The sequence below is a fragment of the Sparus aurata genome, chromosome 4, assembly GCF_900880675.1.
Source record: "Sparus aurata chromosome 4, fSpaAur1.1, whole genome shotgun sequence".
Classification (NCBI taxonomy): Eukaryota; Metazoa; Chordata; class Actinopteri; order Spariformes; family Sparidae; genus Sparus; species Sparus aurata.
Window position 1 is genome coordinate 35,276,908 of NC_044190.1, and position 21,960 is coordinate 35,298,867.

The 21,960-nt window shown below is 43.6% G+C and overlaps 2 protein-coding genes across 13 annotated transcripts in view; both read left to right on the top strand.

The window, feature by feature from the left end:
• chd9 (chromodomain helicase DNA binding protein 9) overlaps positions 1-8,518 on the top strand; it is a 75,502-nt gene extending 66,984 nt beyond the window's left edge. For 6 of the 12 annotated variants that reach the window (XM_030413815.1, XM_030413816.1, XM_030413826.1 and 3 more), the window contains 7 exons: positions 118-348; positions 1,324-1,486; positions 1,820-1,971; positions 2,071-2,304; positions 2,404-2,553; positions 2,742-2,846; positions 4,151-8,518. In XM_030413815.1, coding sequence (XP_030269675.1) covers positions 118-348; positions 1,324-1,486; positions 1,820-1,971; positions 2,071-2,304; positions 2,404-2,553; positions 2,742-2,846; positions 4,151-5,167 — 2,052 coding nt within the window. In that variant the 3' untranslated portion in view covers positions 5,168-8,518. The remainder of the gene's footprint in view (positions 1-117; positions 349-1,323; positions 1,487-1,819; positions 1,972-2,070; positions 2,305-2,403; positions 2,554-2,741; positions 2,847-4,150) is intronic. The other 6 variants (XM_030413819.1, XM_030413817.1, XM_030413820.1 and 3 more) reach the window with 6 other exon arrangements.
• A 1,171-nt stretch (positions 8,519-9,689) lies between these two features.
• LOC115579711 (retinoblastoma-like protein 2) lies at positions 9,690-20,905 on the top strand. The gene is made up of 14 exons (XM_030413314.1): positions 9,690-9,863; positions 12,973-13,052; positions 14,604-14,707; positions 15,076-15,179; positions 15,372-15,509; positions 15,749-15,913; positions 16,108-16,177; positions 16,654-16,739; positions 17,125-17,301; positions 17,609-17,680; positions 17,875-17,938; positions 18,894-19,054; positions 19,145-19,309; positions 19,415-20,905. The coding sequence occupies exons 2-14, from the start codon at positions 12,979-12,981 to the stop codon at positions 19,559-19,561; spliced, it is 1,527 nt and encodes a 508-aa protein (XP_030269174.1). The 5' UTR covers positions 9,690-9,863; positions 12,973-12,978; the 3' UTR covers positions 19,562-20,905.
• The last annotated feature ends 1,055 nt before the right edge of the window (positions 20,906-21,960 follow it).

The window sequence follows — 21,960 nt, forward strand, 5'->3', positions numbered from 1 at the left end:
GATCTTAAAATATAACACGTTTTTGTCCTGTGATGATTGTGAACCTGCAGCATAGTTGTAATTGAAAGCGAAACGACAATCTGAGTTTGCTAATCCTCTGTGCTGATGTCAATTCAGGACCGTGTGATCATCAACCGCCTGGACAGCATCTGCCAGGCGGTGCTGAAGGGCAAGTGGCCCGGAACGCGTCGGGTCTACGAGCCCGGCGGCGCGGTGGCTTCCTTCTACACCACCAAGCTGCTGGACAATGCCAACAGCCTGTGCGAGGACCCCTCTGCATCGCCACAGGGGTCAAAGGTGACCAAGCATGTTGCAGAAAACAAGGAGTTCTCAGTAAAACTCAACGATGTATGTTCATTTCTCCATTCTTCCCCCTCCTCCCTCCGCTTTCGCCCTAATCGTAGGACCCCCTTCCACTTCTGCTGCCATGACCGGTTGCTAGCTGCCGCGTTCAGCATGTTTCTCTGTTTTTTTTTTTTTTTTTCCCTCCTGCTTTCCTTTCGGGGATGATTAGCGGTTTTGACTGCCTGGCAGGAGGAGAGATTAATTTAATAGCAGCCTTCCTCTCTTTTTTTTTTTTTTTTTTTTTCTTTTTCCCACACACTCAATTTGAATCGGGCTCTGAGGCTGTGATTACACGAGCACAAATCACTCAGTCATGAGAATATAATAAGGTTCAGTTTGCAGCCTCTCGTTGCTGAAGAGGTCTTGCTTCTAATCTGATTGAAATGGAGACCCTGACTGTGGGTGTTTTTTTTTAATATGCTTCTTGGCAATGCGGCAATTAACTTGACAGGCTTAATATTTGCATCTTGCTTTCGTGTTGCTTTTTTTCACCAGGATCTTTTCCAAAATTGTCCCTTTTTTTTTTTTACCAGCACGACACCTGCTGCTTGTTACCTTTTTTTTTTTTTTTTTTAAGTTTGTATACGCTGACAGCAGCTATCTCTTTGGCATGGCTTCCCAGCACAGTCCAAACTGTGAAAAAGACTTCACCCGCTGTCCTACTAGCCACTACCCACTGTGTGTCTACGTGTCCCAGTACTAACAAGGAAATACTTACATTTATAAATGTAATATTGTAAATAGTTCCTGTAAAGAATTCTTGTAAGTGAGATGATTTTATGTAACATAGTTATCTACCAGGTCCTTAAATCCTTAAATCTCTGAATAGTCAGAAAAAAAGCCCAAATATATAATAAACCATCTGAAAAGGGATTAAAGATAATTAAGCAACAGTTTCTCCTTGTTTATAATTAGCTTTTCCTGTCACTATACATCTGCCTACGTGCGTCTAACACCTCTGTTTGTCCGTGCATGCAGCAGGAGGGAGGTCTCAAGCTGACCTTCCAGAAACAAGGTCTACCTCTGAAGAGGCCGCTGGAGTCGGAGGAGCAGCAGTACCTCGTCCGGCTTCACGAGCTGCAGAGCGCCTCGGACACGGGCCTGGCCGACATCACCAAGCCTCAGTGCAGCTACCAGACCGGTGTGTTTATACAGAACTCAGCCATGCCTGAAGACGAGTGCTGTGTGTTGAGATGAGGCCATCCTGTTTGCCTCTGCTGCCACTAGATGGCAGCAAAGTCTAGTTTTTGTAAAGATAGTTATGGAATAAAAAGGCGTTGGTTGGCTTTAAACTATATCATCTGAACTTTCCAGAAAATAATCAGTAAACCAGAGATGGAAATCTGTAAAAGCCGATTCAAATCAGAAAGTAAATGTGTAAATATTTCCAGATCCAGATTTTCCATATCTCAAAGCTTCATTGCACTTTGAAACCGACTCAGTAGTTCACAGCTAACTGGCTGTTTTCTCACAGCAGCGCCTCAAGATCTCTCTGGTCAGATGAGGTTGAACGGAGCACTGGACGGCCAGCCTGTGGTCAAGAAGCGAAGGGGAAGGAGGAAGAACGTGGAGGGGATGGACCTGTTATTCATGAACAGGAGTCGAGTCCCTGCAGTTCCAGACCAGGTGAGCACTTATCTTCTGATCCTTGCAAAAGCAGGTCTCACATATAATGAGCTGTACTGTAAATAACATAAAACACCGTTTTGTGTGCTCATCCGTCAGCAGCTGCCCGCGGGTTGGGGTGGTATTGGTCAGGTGGGCATGGCTGCGGCCCCCGCGCTGGCCTACAGCCAGAGCTCCAGTCAGATCCCCGGGGACACGGAGAGCCGGGTCCCCGTCATCAACCTCAAAGACGGCACCCGGCTCGCCGGGGACGACGCTCCCAGGAGGAAAGATCTAGAACAGTGGCTCAGAGAGCACCCGGGCTTCGTGGCAGACACAGGAGCCTTTATCCCGGTAAGCTGATTTTTATTTTTTTCATTTTTCTTCGTTTATGATTGTTTGTGCAGTTTTTTTTCTTTTACACCTAAACATTTTTTTTCATTTCCTGTCCAGGGGGTAAATAAGATGCAAATGCAGTTCCACTTCCAGGACGGCCGGCCCAAACAGAAGCGGCACCGCTGCAGGAACCCCAACAAGATCGACGTGAACAGCCTCACAGGAGAGGAGAGGGTCCAGATCATCAACAGGAGAAATGCACGCAAGGTGTGTGTTTGTGTGTGTGTTTGGTGTGGTTTTTTTTGTGTCGCCTGTCCTCAAATGCTTTCTTCAAAATGACACAAAAAAAACCATCATTCTCACCTCATCTCTAAGGGATAATTTGGTATATTTCTAGAATATGTATCTTGCGTGTTGTGCACTCGGGTTCATGTTGACTGTGATCTGCTCTGTAGGTCGGTGGAGCCTTCGCTCCTCCTCTGAAGGATCTGTGCCGGTTCCTTCAGGAGAACCCCGAATACGGAGTCCCACCTGAATGGGCCGATGTCGTCAAACAGTCGGTGAGTCACAAAATAACACATCCATCAGATCAGATCAAAACTGCATGTGTTAGAACCGATGCACAGCCAGTTGCTATTTTACAAGGTCCACCAGCAAAAGCTACTTCAGAGGAAGTGCAGTCGTAATACAGAACTATTTATTTGGATAGTTTTGAAGTGCGGTGGTTGCCGACTACCATGACAAGTTCCTGGAATACCGCCGCTGAGCTGGAGTTGTTGTTCACATATTAAAGCGGACATATGGAGACTCTATCAGCGAGCCGGTGTGAGCATCAGAGAGAGGACAGGAGGGACGGGACAAGTTAACCTTTTCTCCCATCAATCATTACGGGAAACAAGAGGTCTGCAGCCAACAAGACAGATGAACGGCTCTGGCGAACGGTCAGCGTGCCCTCAGGGAGCGCAAGTTTGCTCTGCTTCACTGCGATGTGGCTGAATTGGACAGTCGGCTTGAATTAGCCGGCTCGCTCCGGCCCGGGCAGACAGGAAAACAGAGCAGTGAGAAGAGAGGAGGACGTCTCGCTGCATTCATCTTAATCCTGGTTTAAGCCTGGCCATGTAACCGCCATGTAACGTACAGTACTAGTACTGCTGATACTGAGCTGGTGGGTGTAGGATTGGGACCTGCTGCTGCGACGTCGAGAGTGAGCGATGTCTTCGCCACACTTTAAATGCTTAAAATGCTCAGTGTGGATTTCAGTGTATTTATTCGAGTCATTTTATTTGTGTGCACAGTGCAGCAAGACATAAAAACATCACCTGATACTCCTTCTGGCCACCTAAAACCCACTAGTGAAGCTACAGGTGGTCAGTACAGGGACTGTACAGGTTTAGTCTGAGGATGTCGAGGAGACCCTCCGCGAGTATTTCCATGTCACAGACCGGGAACTGTTCCAGGGTGACACTAAGGGCCTGGTTACATGGTATTTCTGTGAGGAGAGCGCTGTCACATCCATTAAGGTTTGCTCCTTCTCGTGCTCGCCATCCAGCTCTCCTCTAGAACCCACCTACATGAGACTGGATGCATCACACCACCCTCCATGACATCCCAACCACTGCTGGACTCTAACAAGCCATCGGAGATCTATCAGTCTGTGGTGTGCTGGTGTGAATATGTCAGGGCGGCCGAGACGGGCTGCTGAAGAAGTCCAGTTCTGTGGTCAGACTGGAAGTCAGCTACTGCTACTCTGCTACACTGGTTTTTTTGTCAGGTGTACCTGATAAACAAGCGATGAATGACTGTCATTACACGTCCTGTGATAACTGTGTGAGTAAAACGTCTAACCCTGCATTTTATCTTCCAGGGTTACCTCCCAGAGAGCATGTTTGACAGAATCCTGACGGGACCCATCGTTCCTGAGGAGGTGAGCCGGCGTGGACGTCGACCCAAGAATCCTCTGGCCAAGGCGGCGGCGGCGGCAGCAGCAGCAGCGGCGCCCAACCAGGCCGTCTCCGCCCTGGGTCTGAACCCCCTGCTGGCCAACGGCCTCCTCTCTGGTATGGACCTGACCAGCCTGCAGGCCTTCCAGCAAAACCTCCAGAGCTTACAGTCCCTGCAGCTCACCGCAGGCCTGATGGGGCTCCCATCCGACGCGAGCAACCTGGCCGCAAGTAACTTAGCCGCCATGTTTCCCATGATGCTCTCTGGTATGGCTGGATTGCCAAACCTGCTGGGCATGAGCAGCTTGCTCGGGAAGCCTGCGCAGGAGAGCACAGGAGGCTCTGAGGAGAAGAAGAAGGTAACCGGCAGCGGTGTAGCAGGAGAGCCATCTGCCTCTAAGGCCCCCCCTCACACTTCAGACACCAAAGGAGAAAGGACAGAGGGCTTGAACACGATTCCTTCCTCCACTTCCAGCTCCACTTCCTCCGCCACCGCCCCACCAAGTGCTTCAGCTGCGTCTGCAGCCTCCAGTCACCAACTGTCTCTTAACCCCTTGTTACTCTCCAGTATGCTTTACCCAGGGATGCTTCTCACTCCAGGCCTTAACCTTCCCGTGTCTGCCGCACAGCAGCAGAGCTCAAACAGTGACCCGACCCTTCCCGCTCCTCCTCCTCCTCCTCCTCCTCCTCCGCCCGCCCTCTCCCAGCCATCGACGCAGGAGACAAAGCGGCCGGCGGCAGGGAAGGACGGAGAGGAGGACGAAGAGGAGATGGAAGAGGCTTTGGACGAAGAAGAGGAAGAGGAGGAGGAGGAGGAAGAGTCAGCAGAACAAAAAGAAAACAGTGGTCCCGAAGGTTCTGGGAAAGCCGAGTCGTCGACATCAGAGTCTGGGAGCTCGTCTTCCTCTTCAGATGACTCAGACTCCAGTGACGAGGACTGATCCGATGAATATATAATTATAAATTTATTTATGTATCGCCTAGAAATGTATACATATATTCACATATATATGGATTTTTCCAGCACTTATGTTGCGATTTCTTTACATGTAAATATAAGAACTAACTAAAAATGTTGTTGACTACAAAAACCTTAAAAAAAAAACCCTTAAAAAAAACAAAAAAAAAAACAGGAAAAACTGACTTAAAAGGAACTGAAATAAAATTTCAGTTTTTTTTTGTTCACAAGGTACAGTCTTTGTTTTGAGACATTTTGCATGTCAGACTTTAGTAGATTTCTGAACTCTGTGAACTTGTACCACACAATTATGTACAATTGCAACAAAAAAAGGCATTATTGTAATTATGTCAGGATTTAATTTTATTAAAAAAAGTGAAACTACATCAACATGCTCGTTGAGCTGTACTATTAATATATTTTGATTGTCGGGGGGTTTGGGGCGAATGACACTTGACAAAAACACTTTGGTTTCTCTTGTAAATAGTCAGTACTTTTACAGGTTCGTTGACACTTATGCTTTGCAGATCATACGTTGGATATGTCAGCAATAACTTGGGCAGCTAATGAATGTCACTGAAGCTGTAGATTCTCTGTCTGCCATGTTTCCACCCCCCAGTGCACAAACTCACACAGCCTCACTTACCTTTTTTTTTTTTTTTTTTTTTTTTTCTCCGCTCACCTTCATATCATGTTGGAAGAGTTTTAATTTCAGCTGAAATCACCCCGAAAAAGTTTCAATCTGGGGGGGAAAAAAAAAAAAAAAATCTGTACAAGTGTTATTTTCTTAATCAAACTCATAAGCTTAAAAATCCCTCGAAAACAGATCTCAGTTAAATGTCTGCTGTGATTTATTTTCTTTTTCTTCTTTTCTTTTTTTTTTTCATTTCTCACACGGATATCGAATTTTTTTAGCAACTCCTTATTTTCACCATCACCTTACAGAACATGTCGCAACATGTCCAAGGAGCACTTTAGCTACTCACGGTAGGCACATACACGGTCACTTTCGCATCTGTTGATTTTGACAACGGTGTCATTAGCTGTGAGGACAGAAAAACAACCTTTTTACTGTGTGCCAAAAAAACAAAAAAAAAACAACTGCCCTTTGACCCGTTTTGAGGTTTGTTTTTCCCGCCGTCTCTGTGTAGAGGAAGAATTCAGGATTTCTCGACGACATGGGTATTATTACGACAAAAAACCCCGGCGTATTCGACTGCATCTTACCTCAACTGTGCTACACGGATTGGCTTTCACTGTGCAGATGTGTACATGTGCATGGGTGTGTTGTCTTTGCTGTCCGTGTACTTTTCAATGTCCTCTTCGTCTCTGCTGGAATGTGTGTACCAGAGGCCATTTTTTTTGTTTTTGTACCGAGAGCTTCCACTGTGCTGTCTCGTTTGGCTGGACCGCTCCGTCTCACCTGGTGTTATCTACTGCTTCCATAATTTCCAGTCTGAATGTTGTGTCTTACGGAGGCGGGGGGGAGGGGGGGGAAACCTTTCTAGCTATCGTTATAGCAAAGTGTTTTTTGACCTTCAGACGGGGCTCATTAGGAATTTTGGGGGGGGAAGCGAAGAGCTTTTTGGATTCTGTGTTGCATGACCGCCGGTCTACCAAAGTCGTTACACCTGGCACAAGCACAAAATAGTTCGAAACCCCGGCTAAGATTGTAGAAACCGTCTTCGTCTTTTGACTGAGTATTACACTTTTACACAGTTCCGGTGGAGCGAGCTTCAGAAATGGCTCAAAAGAAAAATAGCAGCTTGTGTGTCTTTCACTTTGTCCTTGACTCTGTTTCGCTGATGAATGGAGCTTCAGCTAGATGTAGAAGTGCCCTTATCCTGTACCTCTCTCTCTCTCTCTCTCTCTCATTCAACTTCTGTCTGACAGACTGACTGCTCAGATTTCAGTGTCCATGCTTGTGCAATTTTTTTTTTTTTTTTTTTTTTGGTTCATCATCTCTTGCGCATGTTCACGCTCAGCTGTAACCAGGACACACACAAACACTGGATTTCACTCAAGCCGAAGTACCTTCTTGTAAACCTCCTCCTGCACAACAGTGCTCGCTCTAGGACTGCTGTTACACAGCGGACTGTTAGATACGCGTTTCAACGATGATTTTTATGTTTTTTTTTCCCGAGGCGATCTTTCCGTTCTGACTTGGAGGGGGGAGCGCGGGGGGACGACGGAGCGCCTCCCCCTCCTGCATTGAAAAATAGCCCTACTGAATTAACTCAGTCTGTTTTTAGTTTCTTAAGTATTGCTGTAGCATCGTTCTCTGGTGGGTGAAACCATGAAACAGCCCCCCCACGTCTTGATTTCTACTGTTGCTTTAAAGTGGTTTTGTTTCTTGTATGCCTGTTGTATATCTCTATAGACCTCGTCATGGGTTTTCGCTTGCAATGCAATTGCGTTTTTTTTATATTCTAACTAACAGTACAGTATTTTTCTATGTCTGAGCAATGAACTTAAAACATGCCACTGTCATTTTGTATATCTACACCTCTGCTCTCTTTAAACTTGTAGTGCCCTTATGCAAACACCCAGCCATCGCTACTTCTGCTGATTGATCGAACTACTTTTTTTTGCAACTTTTTTTTTTTTTCTTGTTGTTGTTGTTGTTGTTGCCCCGCAGCGATTTGATGGGTTGATGGATTGACGACTGTGCTGAGCCTCATTAGGACACAAATGGCGGGGGAGAGGGAAAAAAAAACAAAAAAATGTTAGACATAAGATTGGACTTTTTTCTTTTGCTTTCATTTTGCTTTCCTTCTTCTTTTTTTTTTTTTTTTTTTTTTAAATGTTCTTCTCTAGGTTGTACTGTACAAGGACTCCCAAAAAAAAAAGCACTGCTCGTCTTTTAGGGGAAAGCGGTGTTGAATCTGCGTCAAACACGGACACAAGTTTAAAAAAAAACAAAAACAAACAAACCATGACCAATATGCAAGAGGAAATGACAACACACACTACTACTACTACTGCTGTACAGGGAGGTTTTCTTTCAGTTTTCATAACGTGTAAAATCACTGAGATGACAAAACTAGCATCATTTGGTTTTGTATTTTTATTTCAAGCTTGATAATATCCTAAATGTCACCCTGGTCAGTTTTTTTGTCCTTTTTATTATTATTATTATTTTTTTTTTTTTTTCATTGGACAGTTGTGATATTTGCAAGTTGTGGTCTGTGTAGTCAAAATAATTCTTTATGTAGTGCAGGAAAAAAACGCGTCTTAAAAAGTCATTTGTAATTTATTGGATTACTTTCTATGAAGTTCTATAGAGGAAATTGAGGTTTAATTATTTTTATTAAACATATTCTTCTGACTATCACTTAAGTGTGCCTTTGCCTGTTGCTTTTGTCGGGGTGGGGGCGGGGGGGGCTCGTTGGAGAAGTCGCTGATGTCGGGAACGTTTTGGGACATTTCTGCTCCTCGTCTCTCACGTGTGCACTTTCTTACTGCTCCCCTTCCCTGATATTTACTCCAGGAAGCAGATAATGTGGCGCTGTACGACTCAGTAAATGGTTCAGGTGCCTCGATTTAAACGTGTTTTTCCTCTCATCAGTTTTTAAAGGAGACATTCTGCTCATTTTCAGGTTAATAATCATATTTTTGGCTCACTGCTTGCATAGGTTTACGTGCTTTAACGCTCAAACACATCGGCCTCAGACCCCAAATACAAGGTCTGCTCTCATTGGTCGGCCCACACACGCCTGAACCAGCGCTGCCAACAACAGTGCAGCTGTGCAAAATCATTTCTTACGCGCCAAGCCAGCCGCTGGACATAAATCAGTACACGGTCGTTATAAAGTGTGATGTCACAAGGTCACGGAATTAAAGGCGGAACTACTGACGAGGCGTTTGAGGAGCAGAGTTTTCTGTGGGAGAGAGGAGCTTCTGTCGGTTGAAGACTTGGGAATTTTTTATCTTCTAACATCTTTTACATGCACAGGGACAAATAAAAATCACTGAAGAAAGGGGAAAAAAATGGAAAAACATAACAGGGCTTTAAAAGTTCATGTGGCTCTCGTTTGTCACGGAGAGCTAGAGTAAGAAATCAGAAAACTGAGTCTCCTTTTTGGTACTTGCACTTACATACTAATGTTATGTTAGTAACCACTAAGTGCCATTTTTAGGTATTATAATGTAGAATTAATACACAAGTGCTGCATCAAGGTTTTGTTGATGCTCCACCAAATCTTACATGTGTCCAGAAATATGACTCTTTAACATCATGCCGTTGGAAGAAGACCTCCATCAAACTCTTTACAATTTCTTAACCAACACCAGTTGCATTTTTAAAGTGCATAAACAGTCCCATGAACTGTCTTTGTTAAAGCCGAGGGTTAGCAGGCTTTCCGCCCGGCTGTAAGTACCTCCATGCCTCCTCTTGGCGGCACCAGGAGGCCTGTGTTGGTCAACTGCTCAGCGCTTATCATAGCAACCAGACACAGATGACAAGTCGGGGCTTGTCTGCTGCTGAGAGGAGGCCAATGAGCTGAACTTCCTCAGTGTGCAGAGCAGAAGGTTTGACTGCTCTGAGTTACCATGCTGCACTGCTGCACTGCTACAAGCTGGACCTGAAGACACATACAGAGGGGGCATTCTCAGAGCAGAAGAGACCCTCCATCTGGGTTCCTGATCTCACCATAAAAAAAACACACTGAGCGATACCGGTAAGTGCCTGTTTGTGACTTTAGTGTCAAGTCAAAAGTTCAACAGAGATAAAGTCAGCTGACAGTTTTAAAGGGAGTGTTGTCTCACTGCTGTGAAGCTTCAGCACAGGCACTTTTCACTTTCAATAACTGCACTGCGGCCAGGCTTCACTGCACAGAATGATCACACATTCACTGCGGACCCCAGGAAACACGAGCTCAAACCGAACTGAAGTGACATTTAAATGTTTAGCACGTGTCTCAAAAGTGAAAGTATGGCTTGTGTTTGACAGAACTTGTGTCAGTGAAGGACGGGTCGGGGAGGAAACAGGAAATGGGTGTAACCCTTTCAAATTGGCAAAAACAGTTTGTGTAAATGAATTTTTGCTGACACCGAACAAACATGCAGCGCCGGATGGCATCATGTGGAAAGATGTTTAATTCCATATAATGTGTTGGAAAGTCCAGGCAGAGTTTAAAAATACAGAGTACGAGCTGTTTTTTTTTGTGTTTTTGTTTCATCCAGTTTATCTCCTCTCTGTGTGTACAGTCTGCCGCCGACTGATCTTCCTGTGTTTAATATTTCCGTGGACTCGCAGCACAGTAATGGAGTGTTAACACATCTGTTTTAATCAGATAATGAATCGCCCAGGCAATGATTTAGATAGAGAGTGTGAGTGGCTAGGTGCATGCTGATCCCCCCCCCCCCCCCCCCTAAAAAACTACCAGTCGTAGGTTTTATCTTGCTGCAGCTGAGGAGATGAGATGGAAAACTCGTCCTCGAAGTGTAAAAGCAGATGTTCAACTTAAGATGTAACGAGGAAGAGAGATTTTTCTTCGCTTCTGCCAGTTATTCGAAATCAAGACATCTGATCTCATGCTTCCATGAAGTGCTTTATGAACATAATAATGAAGATGATGATTATTATTATTAAAGTGCCTTACAGTCATAGTTAGAAGCACTCATGAGTGTGTAGAAACAAAAACAAATGACCACTTAAAGTAACTTGTAACCGGCTCGTAATTTATAACATCTGTCGATAATACAGGGATTTCATTACTTTACTTAACAGCCACTTACAGTATCTTATAATCACATTACAATATATTATACTAGTGATTATAATGAAGACTTTTAATAAACTTTGATCCTTGCAACGATAGTTACCAGCAACTATTTCTACTTAACCTCATCAAGTTATTATAAAGTGTTAAAATGTATAATGTGTGTTATGATTGTTGTTAAGCATTCTAAATATCTGATTGCTCATAACTATAAAGGCATCATACGTGTGTTTTTAGACATCGGTGTCATGAGTTATGATTAAAAAGCATCATGAATATCTATGAGTGCTTATAGCCGTTATTATACAGAGAGATGAGCACAATATAATGCATTATAATGTATTATAGACATTTGCTCACTACCACTGAGGACACTGAGGTCATGTCCTGGGTAAATTCTTCTGGGTCTTTTTAAAATGTTATATAAACATTTATTAAAAAGTGACAAGTTGCCATTCAGATGCATTGAAATGCAAAGATTTAGATGGAACTGCATGGCTAGGACGTACGACCTCAGTATTCCTAAACTCCAGGCTACGGCCCCCGCGTGGGCTTCATGAAAGTTGTTATCAGGACCGCACCTGTGGATCCAATGACACACTCTTAAAATCAGCTCTGTGCCAGCTTGAACTTTGCCCGAGGCGGAAGATTAACAAGGTGGAATAATGATGGAGAATTTCTGCTATTAATGAAGTACTTAAGGTCCCTTCTTTATCTGGAGATGATCTTATCTTGGGAATGTGTCAGGATGAATGAATGAAGCCAGAGTGAGTCACCGTCCTTTTTTGTTATCATGCTCAAGATAACAAAAAAGTAGGAAACAGATGATATCGAATCCGCAAATTCATGTCAACTGAGAGTTTTGAATGCATAAAAACTAAAGCTGTGTATGTGTGTGTGTGTGTCATCAGCGTAAGATCAAAAAGTGAGTTGTTATTTCTGAAACAGCTTCCAAAGATCGACGTAGGACTGACAAAAGACAGCAGGACTGACTGTGAGTCTCCTGAACACGGCAAATAAATCTTTTTTTAATCTAAATCAGGACGAGCGTTGAGCTCTAAATGGCCACGAAGAGCAAACAGCAGGGAAGTTACCACAATTAAAGTTGCAAAACGTGCTTATATTTGTGTACTGGGCCTGCGAGATCCTCTGATCAACAAACTAAAAAAATCACAATTCAAATTTGGTCTGCGTCTTGCGGCCTCAGCTTCCTCACAGCCTCTCAGCTCGGGGGGGGGTTCCTCTTCCATTACTCACACACACACACACACACGCGCACACACACATCTGTGCGGGCTGAGGTCTGACTGTCTGACTCAGTGAGGACGCTTACCCGGAATGAAAACAGCACATGTGGGACTGATAAGAGAAAACAGACTCTCTATTCAGGCCGGACCGAGGAGCGAACAAACACCCCTTGAGAAGAGTCTGACAAAGAAAAAAAAAAAATACCCTCAATTAATTCTAAAAATGATCTCTTGTTGAGACCTGCACTTGTCACGGTAGGCTTTAAATTCCATTCCTTGACGACTACAGCCGCTGCTCACAGACACGAGTCTTCTGTGGCAGCTAAAAACATTTTACTGTTACACCTTCAACATGACGGTCACTGCCGAAGTTCACCGACCAGCACGTCCAGAACTGAACAAATAAGTGAGTCAAAGTGAGTAACTTAGAGGTTCTGGTCTTGAATCTGGGTGTAGGCAAGACTGTCCGATTTGTTTCAGTCTTCTCATCTCAATCTAATTCTTCTGCAAAAAAGCAAATACGTTTCCTGCTGACGTCAAACGTTTTCTGTAAGTCCCTGCGGAAACCAGAGGGTGACGTCTCACACACACCACTTCCACTTCTGTGGATTTCCTGGAGGACAGTTTCTTGAGAAATGAAAACATAATTTTTTTTGTTTTTACACCATTTTTACACATTGTATTTGTTTAGAGGTCGACTGACTTGATTTAGTCACTGGTTCCACACCGCTAATTGTGTCTGTGGTACGAATGTTTAGGTACTCATTCCTGCCCTCACTTTGATCCAGTGTGTGTGTGTGTGTGTGTGTGTGTTGCAGGTCACCATGGCAAACGAGCAGCAGGGTAACCTAGGAAGGCCGGGCTTTGGCCCCAGCGACCCGCTGATCTCTATCTTCAGGTCAGTATTACTCACACAGGGGTTTGTATGGTTTGTATAAGTTTGTATGGAGCCTCACAATTATGACATCGTCTCAGCGGGTCACGTTAACATGAAGCGAGCAGCCGCTGTTAGCTCCGGGGACCGCGGCAGACCGACACAACACTGTCTCCGTTGTATAACCACGCATAACTCTTACATGCATGTCAGGTTTTGACAAGTAACAGGGTTACGTCTGCACTGAGACAGAGGAGTGTACTGTGTGTACACATGATGTTTAGTGGAGGAGGTTTTTGTTTACTCTTTAAACGCACTAATAGAGCTTTTAAAAGTTGCTGTGAGCTACCGCAGCTACTCAATGTGATATATTGTCTAGTTAATTAAAAGTTGCTATGTTTGCTTTTTAATCAGAACGTTGACTATGTAGCTTTTGAGTAGAAATTCAAACTTATATTAGTGAGGTGGTAACCGAAACTCAGCAATATATATATATACAAGCTGTTCTCAGAGGAAAATAAGGTCCAAGACCACAGTTTGAAGCTGGAAAGGTGGCAGGGTCCGCCACGTGTAAACAAAGTAAAACAGTGTGATATGGTGTTGTCCTTTAAGGTCAGTTTGTTTAGTCATGAAAACAAATAGTTTGTTTATGAGGTTTGTTTAGGCTTTTTCTCTTCCCCCAAACTACATATTGCACCTTTAAATTACACACTGACATCATTTACATTAACATATGTTCTGTTTTTTCAGATGGTTTTTAACCTTGTAGATTCATTTGTGCTACATTTTGACTGATTTCTGAGTGTTTTCTTGCTTTTACACCAGCTGACCAGTCTTCGTTTATATACGCCCCCCCCCCCCCCCCCCAAAAAAAAATGAAAACAACTGAAATTAAACATTGAATGGCTTCATGATCCAAGTTACAGGAAACCCTGAAATTGATTTTGAGAAGATGTTATTTACACTTTCTTTTTTAAGCAGCAATTGTCACTGTACCTGCTAAAGCTAAAAGTGTTAGTGTGCATCCAGTCTGATTTGAGAGGGCTGACCGAACTGCGGGGATGTAAATAGCATCTTTTCCAATCAATTTGTGGTATCAGGGCTTCCAGACGCTTGGATTATGAAGGCCAAGTTGTACGGAGCATTAATGTTTTTGCTTTTTTTCATTGTTAAATAAGTCTCCATCTACTTCAGTTATTTATGAGAATGCTACAGCGCTATTTGTTTCCAGAAGTGTTTGGTAGAATAAGAAACTTCACCCGACTTTCCGTCGGCATGGGGGTGAAATGACAGAAAAATAATATTTCCATGAACTTATCCTTTGAAAGCTTAAAATACCAGTTTCAAAATCATTTTGATGGTACGGTGTCTTGTATTCGGGTTATTGGTGTCTCTGTCTCAGCCACTCTGCTCCTCGTCACTTGTGTAACTTCAGGGAGAGGGTCGGATCACAGCGTTACATGATGTTTACTTCACCATACAAGTTTTCAAATTTTTCCTTAACCTCCCTACTCTCAACCCTCAACATTCCTCATTTATCGTCTCTGCTAACTACTACGATTCCCCTGATTTTAGAGACTGCTCCAGGGACCCGACCGAGGCGATTGAAGCCAGGCTGCAACGTTTGCTGCACACATTTCTACAAAACAACAGGGAGACCGCGGCAAACGACACCCAAGGTATTAACATACTAATGATTCTCATGTAGTGAGATGAGGGAATGGGAAAACAACTTGGAAGTCTCTGTCGTTCGAATTCAAAGAAACACTGATTATAGCCTTCTCAGTGTTGCTGGTTCATATCCCAGAATTTAATTAGTCTTCAGAGACGCAACAGTTTTAACATCCACTGGTTTTCTCAGAAGGAACAAATGTCTCTCTGAGCACAGCAGGGAGCCACTGTCTGCTCCCCTACGCTGTTTTAACTCCCCACACGATCACAGAGCGGGCTTTTTTTTTTTTTTCCTTAAATGACAGGTATCGTATTCTGGAGTAGAGCCCTTGTTGTTGATACATGTCACACATAATCCATGTGATACCGTTCACAGAGTTGGCAGCAAAGTGCTGCTGTGAGGCGACAATCTGGTATTACAAAATCCTGGAGAAGCATGCCAGTGAGGAGAGGAAGAGGCTGGGCGTCAGCGACATCTCAGTGAGTGCACCGCCCTCCTGTGGCCACAACTGGAACTGGCTAATACCTTTTTTTCTGCACACTAGAGGCGCTGCATGACCAGTTAATACAGAATCTGTACTATACTACATGTTTTATGTCCTTCCTGGTCTGTAGTTGTCTTTTTTTTTTTTTTTTGTTTCATGCTCATGATGTGCACGTGTTTCGTCGCAGGTCCTCTTTGAGAATGATCTCATCCAGTCCTGTCTGGTGGCCTGTTGCCTGGAGATTTCCATATCCTTGAATCGCCTGCCATGCGACTTCCCTCTGCTCCTTCAGATCCTCAAACTGGCACCGTACCACTTCTGGCGGGTGTGCTCTTTCTTCTAAGCTTGTTAGCAGTCAAGTCTGTTTCAACCATTTGCAAGTTCTGCAGGTCAATCAACCTCAAATCAATTCTGTGAGATCAAATTAAAAAGAAAGAATGAGTAAACCGGTAAACTTTTTTTTCTGAATTGCCGTTAAGGAGAACACACAGGAGGGCAAATGTTAAAACATAATTTCACTGAGGATCTGTCCTGCCTTTTGTTTTTCCCCCTGTGGTCCGACAGGTGATTGAGCTGGTGTTGCGGGCTGAAGAGGGCCTGCATCGCGACGTGGTCAAACACCTCGCCCAGGCGGAGGAGAAAGTCCTGGAGAGCTTGGCCTGGACCGGCGACTCACCGCTGTGGGAAGAGCTCCGAGCCAGCGAGGGCCCTCTGCCCTCCTGCCAACAGGTTGGCAGTAAAACACACAAAATCACCTCGGTCACGTACTCCAGGTTTCCTTCAAGGTGACCGGCGGTGGCGGTTTCTGAGTGAGATGAAATCAGAAACATGATTAAAACGTTTCTCCTGATTAAATGATCGCTCTGAAGCACTACAGTTTCTTTACACATGTGGATTTAACGGAGGCTTGGTGTCATTTGTAGGTGATCCCTTCTGCACAACTTGAAGATCAGATGAGGACGGACGTGCAACCTGACGCAAACCTACCAGGAGGTACGGATATAGTTTATTAAAAGGTTCACATAAGTAGGAACATTATATTACATTTGTGTCAATAGATCCACCTGAATCCTACACGCTGGCCCTTATGTTTCTTTTTTAAAAGGTGCAATATGTAGGACTGTTATTCATAAACTAAATAAAAATATCAACAAAATGTTAATAAATGTCAGTTCTGTTGTCAAAGACTTCCGTGTTTCATGCAAACCAGCTTAAAGAAACACCAGCTGCACGACTAACTGAACTAAGTAGAGTTTGGATGCTACAGTTAGCAGCAGTTAGCTTTTACTCTGGTGAATGAAATTATCAGGTGGCCAATTCTTCCATATTGCACCTTTAATCACATTGTTGTAGTTCTATTGCATTTAATACAATTACAACACATCCCTCTATTTGATGCCCTCCCTGTCGCAAACTCACAACTTGAGTATTGTCATCATGGATTGACCGGTCGGTTCTGTTATTGCCAGCGGGTCCGAGCACCGACCAGCAGCGCCCCCCGTCAGCTGACGCCAGGCCTCGGATTAGCAACGCCCTTCATCTGTTCGCTCGCAAGGTCAGTCGGTCTACGGCGGCGCAGCACTCTCACACTGTGTGTAATGATATCCGCTCCAAATAACGGTCATCGCCGCAATCACCATTTTACTGAGATGGAGCCTCCAGGACAGGGTCATGCCATTAAACTCAGTTCAGTCTATGCTGTGCACATGAAGTGATCCTGGCTGATATAGGAAACATTACTGATGTACTGTATGCATGATACCTCTGTGGCTTATACACCCATTACATCGTGCAGTAGTGTTTCTCCCCTCAGTCGTTTAATTTATGGAGCATCATATAAGTTAAGGTGCAGATCTGGGAGTTTGATTGTTTCTCGAGGAATATTTTGGAGATATTGTGCCATGTTTAACGGAGTCGTGTTCCCCTCCGCACCCCGTCAGGTGTACAGCTTGATGGCCAGGCGTCTGAGGGAGCTGTGCTCCACGCTGCGCATTTCTGACGAGCTGAGGTTAAAGATCTGGACCTGCTTCGAGTACTCTCTGGTCCACTGCACTGACCTCATGGTGGACCGTCACCTGGACCAGCTGCTCATGTGTGCCATCTACATCATAGCGAAGGTGGGGTTCTGAAACACCTGAGAGAGGTCGTTCGTCGATGTGGTACACCGGTGGTACCGTATGCAGGGATGTCAGGTGTCTAGGGGCTAACGTTAGGTCAAGAAGTGGTTAAAAAGTCATTCTACCATCATTCTGATACAACATTAGTCATTAGAGCATCCCATGAAAGTCTTACGCCTCCACTCTCACCACGCACAGCCGATGTCAGAAGGACCTGCTAATAAGATAATTGATCCAGATGTGAGAAGTCCGCTTAGAGATTAAAAAGTACGTAATGAATTATTAATTCATGGAATTTACATCACAGATTACCAATGGGGAGATACTCTTCAAACACATAATGGAGTGCTACAACTCGCAGCCGCTTGCCAGCAGAAGTGTAAGTTCCCTTTTTCCGATTTACCTCGTGATCATTTAAGCTCATTTACTTAAACGCTGTGAGAAGTCAAACAGACGACGTGATTTGAGATCTTGCCGAACATCAACATTAACACTTTCATTAAACTGACAGGTGAAACGTGACTGACACGCAGCGCGCGATCTGTTGTTGACAGCTCTTCTTTCTGTTCCCAGGTCTGTAAAAATGTGCTGATTTCTAACAGAAGAGACGCAGAAAGTCTCCCGTCTGGAAACGAAAGTAAGAAACCCTTTTTTTTTTTTCTTTTTTGTAAAGGGCACACTCGCTCATCTGCATGTACAAGAAAAAGGCAGGATGGAACACTTCCCTGCATTACGCAGAGGTGAATCAGTGTGTAGAACACTAACAGGTGATACAGACGCATCTCAACATGCCGTATATACAGCACACAGTAACAACACGTTCATTAATTATGTTTTTATTTTATTATGTTGATGTCTAATTGTGTCTGTTTATCATTTAAGTAACTTAAAGATTTTTACTCGATTACTTTAAAAAGGTCCCATATTCTGCATATTCTATTTTCAGGTTCATACTTTTATTTCAGGTGTTCACCCAAACAATGTTTATTTGCTTTAGTTTGTAATAAAAAAAACAGATTACATTCTCGTACCGTCAATTGCTGCAGCCCCTCTATTCACCCTCTGTCACTTTGGTGCCTGTGTCTTTAAGGCCCACAAAAGAGCCCAGTCTGCTCTGATTGGCCAGCTCTCACACGCCCGAGCAAGCACGCACCATTATGACATCACAACCTTACGGAAGTCCTGACAGCTCGTTTAAAGGCTCAGTTTCATAACACTAAATATGTGTGTTCCTTCATGGAGTGAGTGGTACACTTCCCATTTCTTACTACAGGAAGATGAGATGATTAAATAAACCCACGTTTAGAGCATAATTCTGTACTGTATTCTACTGGACTCACCAACATCAGAGCATCATCAACATGATGTCAGAGAGTTTTCTTGATACACAACTAAGATTTTTATCTTTGGTTGTTCCGCTTAGCTGAACGCCTTCAGACAGCATGACAAGGGTCGGACATAAGTCAGTCTGGAGAGCTGCGTTAAAGCAATACCTATATCAAGGTGCTATAATAAGTTACAATATACCGCATTATAATGTAAGTAGCGACAGCGTACGGCCATCATTCCATTTATTACCTTGTTGATTTCAGACAATGTAGAGCACAGCAACGGTCTCCCGACCCCCAACACACCCTCATCACATTACCCCAGGTCCTGTCAGGAGGAGAGGGGCAATCTGATTTACTTCTACAACCAGGTCTACACCACAAAGATGGAGGCCTTCGCCAAGCAGTTTGCCCCAAGCTCTGGAGTAAGTCAATTTAAATCTCTTAAACACGAATATGTATAAAACACTGTAAAAATACTGTTATCACACATGTGCCTTGCCGCTGTTTTGTAGGGGGACACTCCTCCTCTGTCTCCGTACCCCCGTCAGTGGAACGCCTCTCCTCGCAGGCGGAGGCTGTCCGGCAGCCGCACCATCTTCATTTCACCGTACAACACGGAAACCGCTCCACCCAGTTCATCCGGACTCTCCTACTATTTCAACTCAAGCCCCCCAGGGGTCTGTGGACGCAGCGATGGAAACATCATCTTTGTGTGGACTGAATAAATTCCACGTCATGTTTTGGTTAAATATAACCACAAATATCCCTTCCTGTCCCAACAGCGTCTGCGTGAGATCAATAACATGATCAGGACGGGCAGGCCGGCCAGCAGGGGACGCTATGTGTTACCGCTGGACAGAGAGGAGGAAGAGGAGGAGGAGAGAGAAGGTGGTCCTCAAGTCAAGAGGCTTCGTTCGGGTGATCATTGAGTCGCTCCGAGGCGGCTGAGGATCGTGGTGGATGATGGCGTGACGGGAGGTGACCGGGACCAGGACCGACCGTGTCCAGTTACAAAGCTGAACCTGCACTGGAGCGTAGAGGAGCATGAAGTCTCACTCTGCTCCTCTTTCTGAGACTCCAACAACGATGTCCAGCTCTTTAATCTTTATTTATATTTTTTTCGCACTATGATTACTGATATGCACCAGTGTACCGTGGCACACTTTTAGCTGCTTTTATTCCTGTTAAAAAGGTATCTTACCAGAATTCCCCTGTCAGATCAAAGTTTTCTCTCCAGCCTAAGCTAAACTTATGTCTTTTTGCTCTTTTGTTCTGACACCTTATGTCCTTGAATGAGGCACTCGGCCCCCTCGGCTCGGCGGTAGGAGACTGTCGTCGTCCCGGGCGGCTCCCTGGTGGAAGTGTGTGATGTATAAATTTGAAGTAGGGCATGTCTGGAAGAGTACTCACTTGACTTTCCTCGGATAAATAAAGGTTAGACTGAGAGAGGATCGCACTGTACAGACTGATCCGCTGTAGGACAAGCTCGTCCGGGGAAGTCAAGCCTCAGCAGGGTCCACGGCCTTCATGATTGTAATTGACTAGATTCCGATTAAGTGGTACTTAGCGTTCAGTACAAGCCACTGTTAAGAAATGTTTCATGTGTTTTTTAATTCTTATTTATCCTGTAATGATGCTTTCTAGACGTGATGCTTCATTTTTTTTTAAAATATGTTTGTGTTGAAACTGAAAACATGATTCTTTACTTCTTCCCATAAATGAAGGAGTTACAGCAGCATTAAAACTTTACTCAGTGATACTTGAACTACGTGAACACATTAAAAGAAAATGAAAGAATCTGTTTGAGTAGAATCACTTTTAAATCCCATCATCAGCTCCAGCCGCTACTGACCGCAACCTTTAATACCATGGATGAGGAATTGTATCAAATCCACTCAGAAAAGTGTTTCGCTTTTTGTTAAATCACTCGTTTGACCTTCACTGTATGTGCGCTCGCATTTTTATTTGGAGTGTAAGATGTTGATGTACAAGCAGGATTTTGTGACATCGCAACTAGTGGGGAAGCCAGACATGGTCCAATGTTTAAAAACTTGAAACCTCCAGCGCCCAGAAACTGAGAATGAATTCCAACCTCGTCATTTTATTTTCATGTTCACAGATTCTGGGGCTTTCTTGTGCTGTATTTTCATTTGATCGTCTTAAACTGAAGGGTCCTTTTTTAAATCAAAACTGTCTTTATTTAATTGTCAATCTGAACTCTGATGTCTACATGCAACAACACTTTTGAGAATAAACATACATTTATTTGACAACATGTCTCATATTGATTATTCTTGTTCATTAAACCAGTCGCTTTACTCTGCCGTGAAATTTATCACAGTTTACCAGGAAAGACTGTTTGGTTTCTGTTGAATTTCACACTGTGAGTAAATGTTATCAGATCGGATCAGTTCCAGGGAAACTGCTTTACACTCGGCACTGAGGCCGGACTCTGCTCTGCTTTCCTTTTTAAAAAATGAATGAGATGCAAACAGGAAACCTGTTTTTCTGCTGTACCTAGATACCAAACAGAATATTTAATATAGAGGGGTGAAAATATTCATATCCTTACTTAAAGGTGCAATATGTAAGAGTTTGTGCAAAGTTCAAAGCCTTCCAGCGAGCAGTGTAAACAATACTAACACTCCCCCAGTGCATAGCTTAGCTTAGCTTAGCCTAGTTTAGCTCCAAGTCAGGGCAGAGTATGTACAGCTTCTATGATAGTACCACTAGCTGCATGGCTAACTGAGCTAACCAGCTAACAGCACTGAAAGTGTTCTTCAAGTAAAAGAATGTATAATAGGAAAAAGGTACTTAAGGTGTTAAAAACTAAAGTAATGATACTCAATGCTGTTATATTCACACTTTATTCTGTTCCATATTATGACATCAGATTCACATTACTCAGTTGAGGTGGAGCTTATCTTGAATTAGTTGGTTAGAACTGCATTTAATGGTTATTTTCATCATGGATTCATCCGCTAATTATTTCACCACTAATCAACAGATTGGTTGGTAAAAAAAAAAAAAAAAAAAAAAAAAAAAAAAATGAATTGGTGAGGTTAAATCATTTAAAATCAATAAAAAAAAAACCTTGAAAGGAAATAAAATAAAATGACTTACGTGATTATTCAAATAGTTTTCTCTTCATCAACTAATAGGTTCATCCACTGCCTGTATATAGTTTAATTTACAACAGGAGTGATCTTAATTTAATTAATTTGTAAATGAACAAGTGGCTAAAGCTGTCAAATAAATGCAGTGAGTAATAAATACAGTGTTTCTCTCTTAGATGTAGCTGAGGAGAAATGGCATGAAAAGAAAAGAC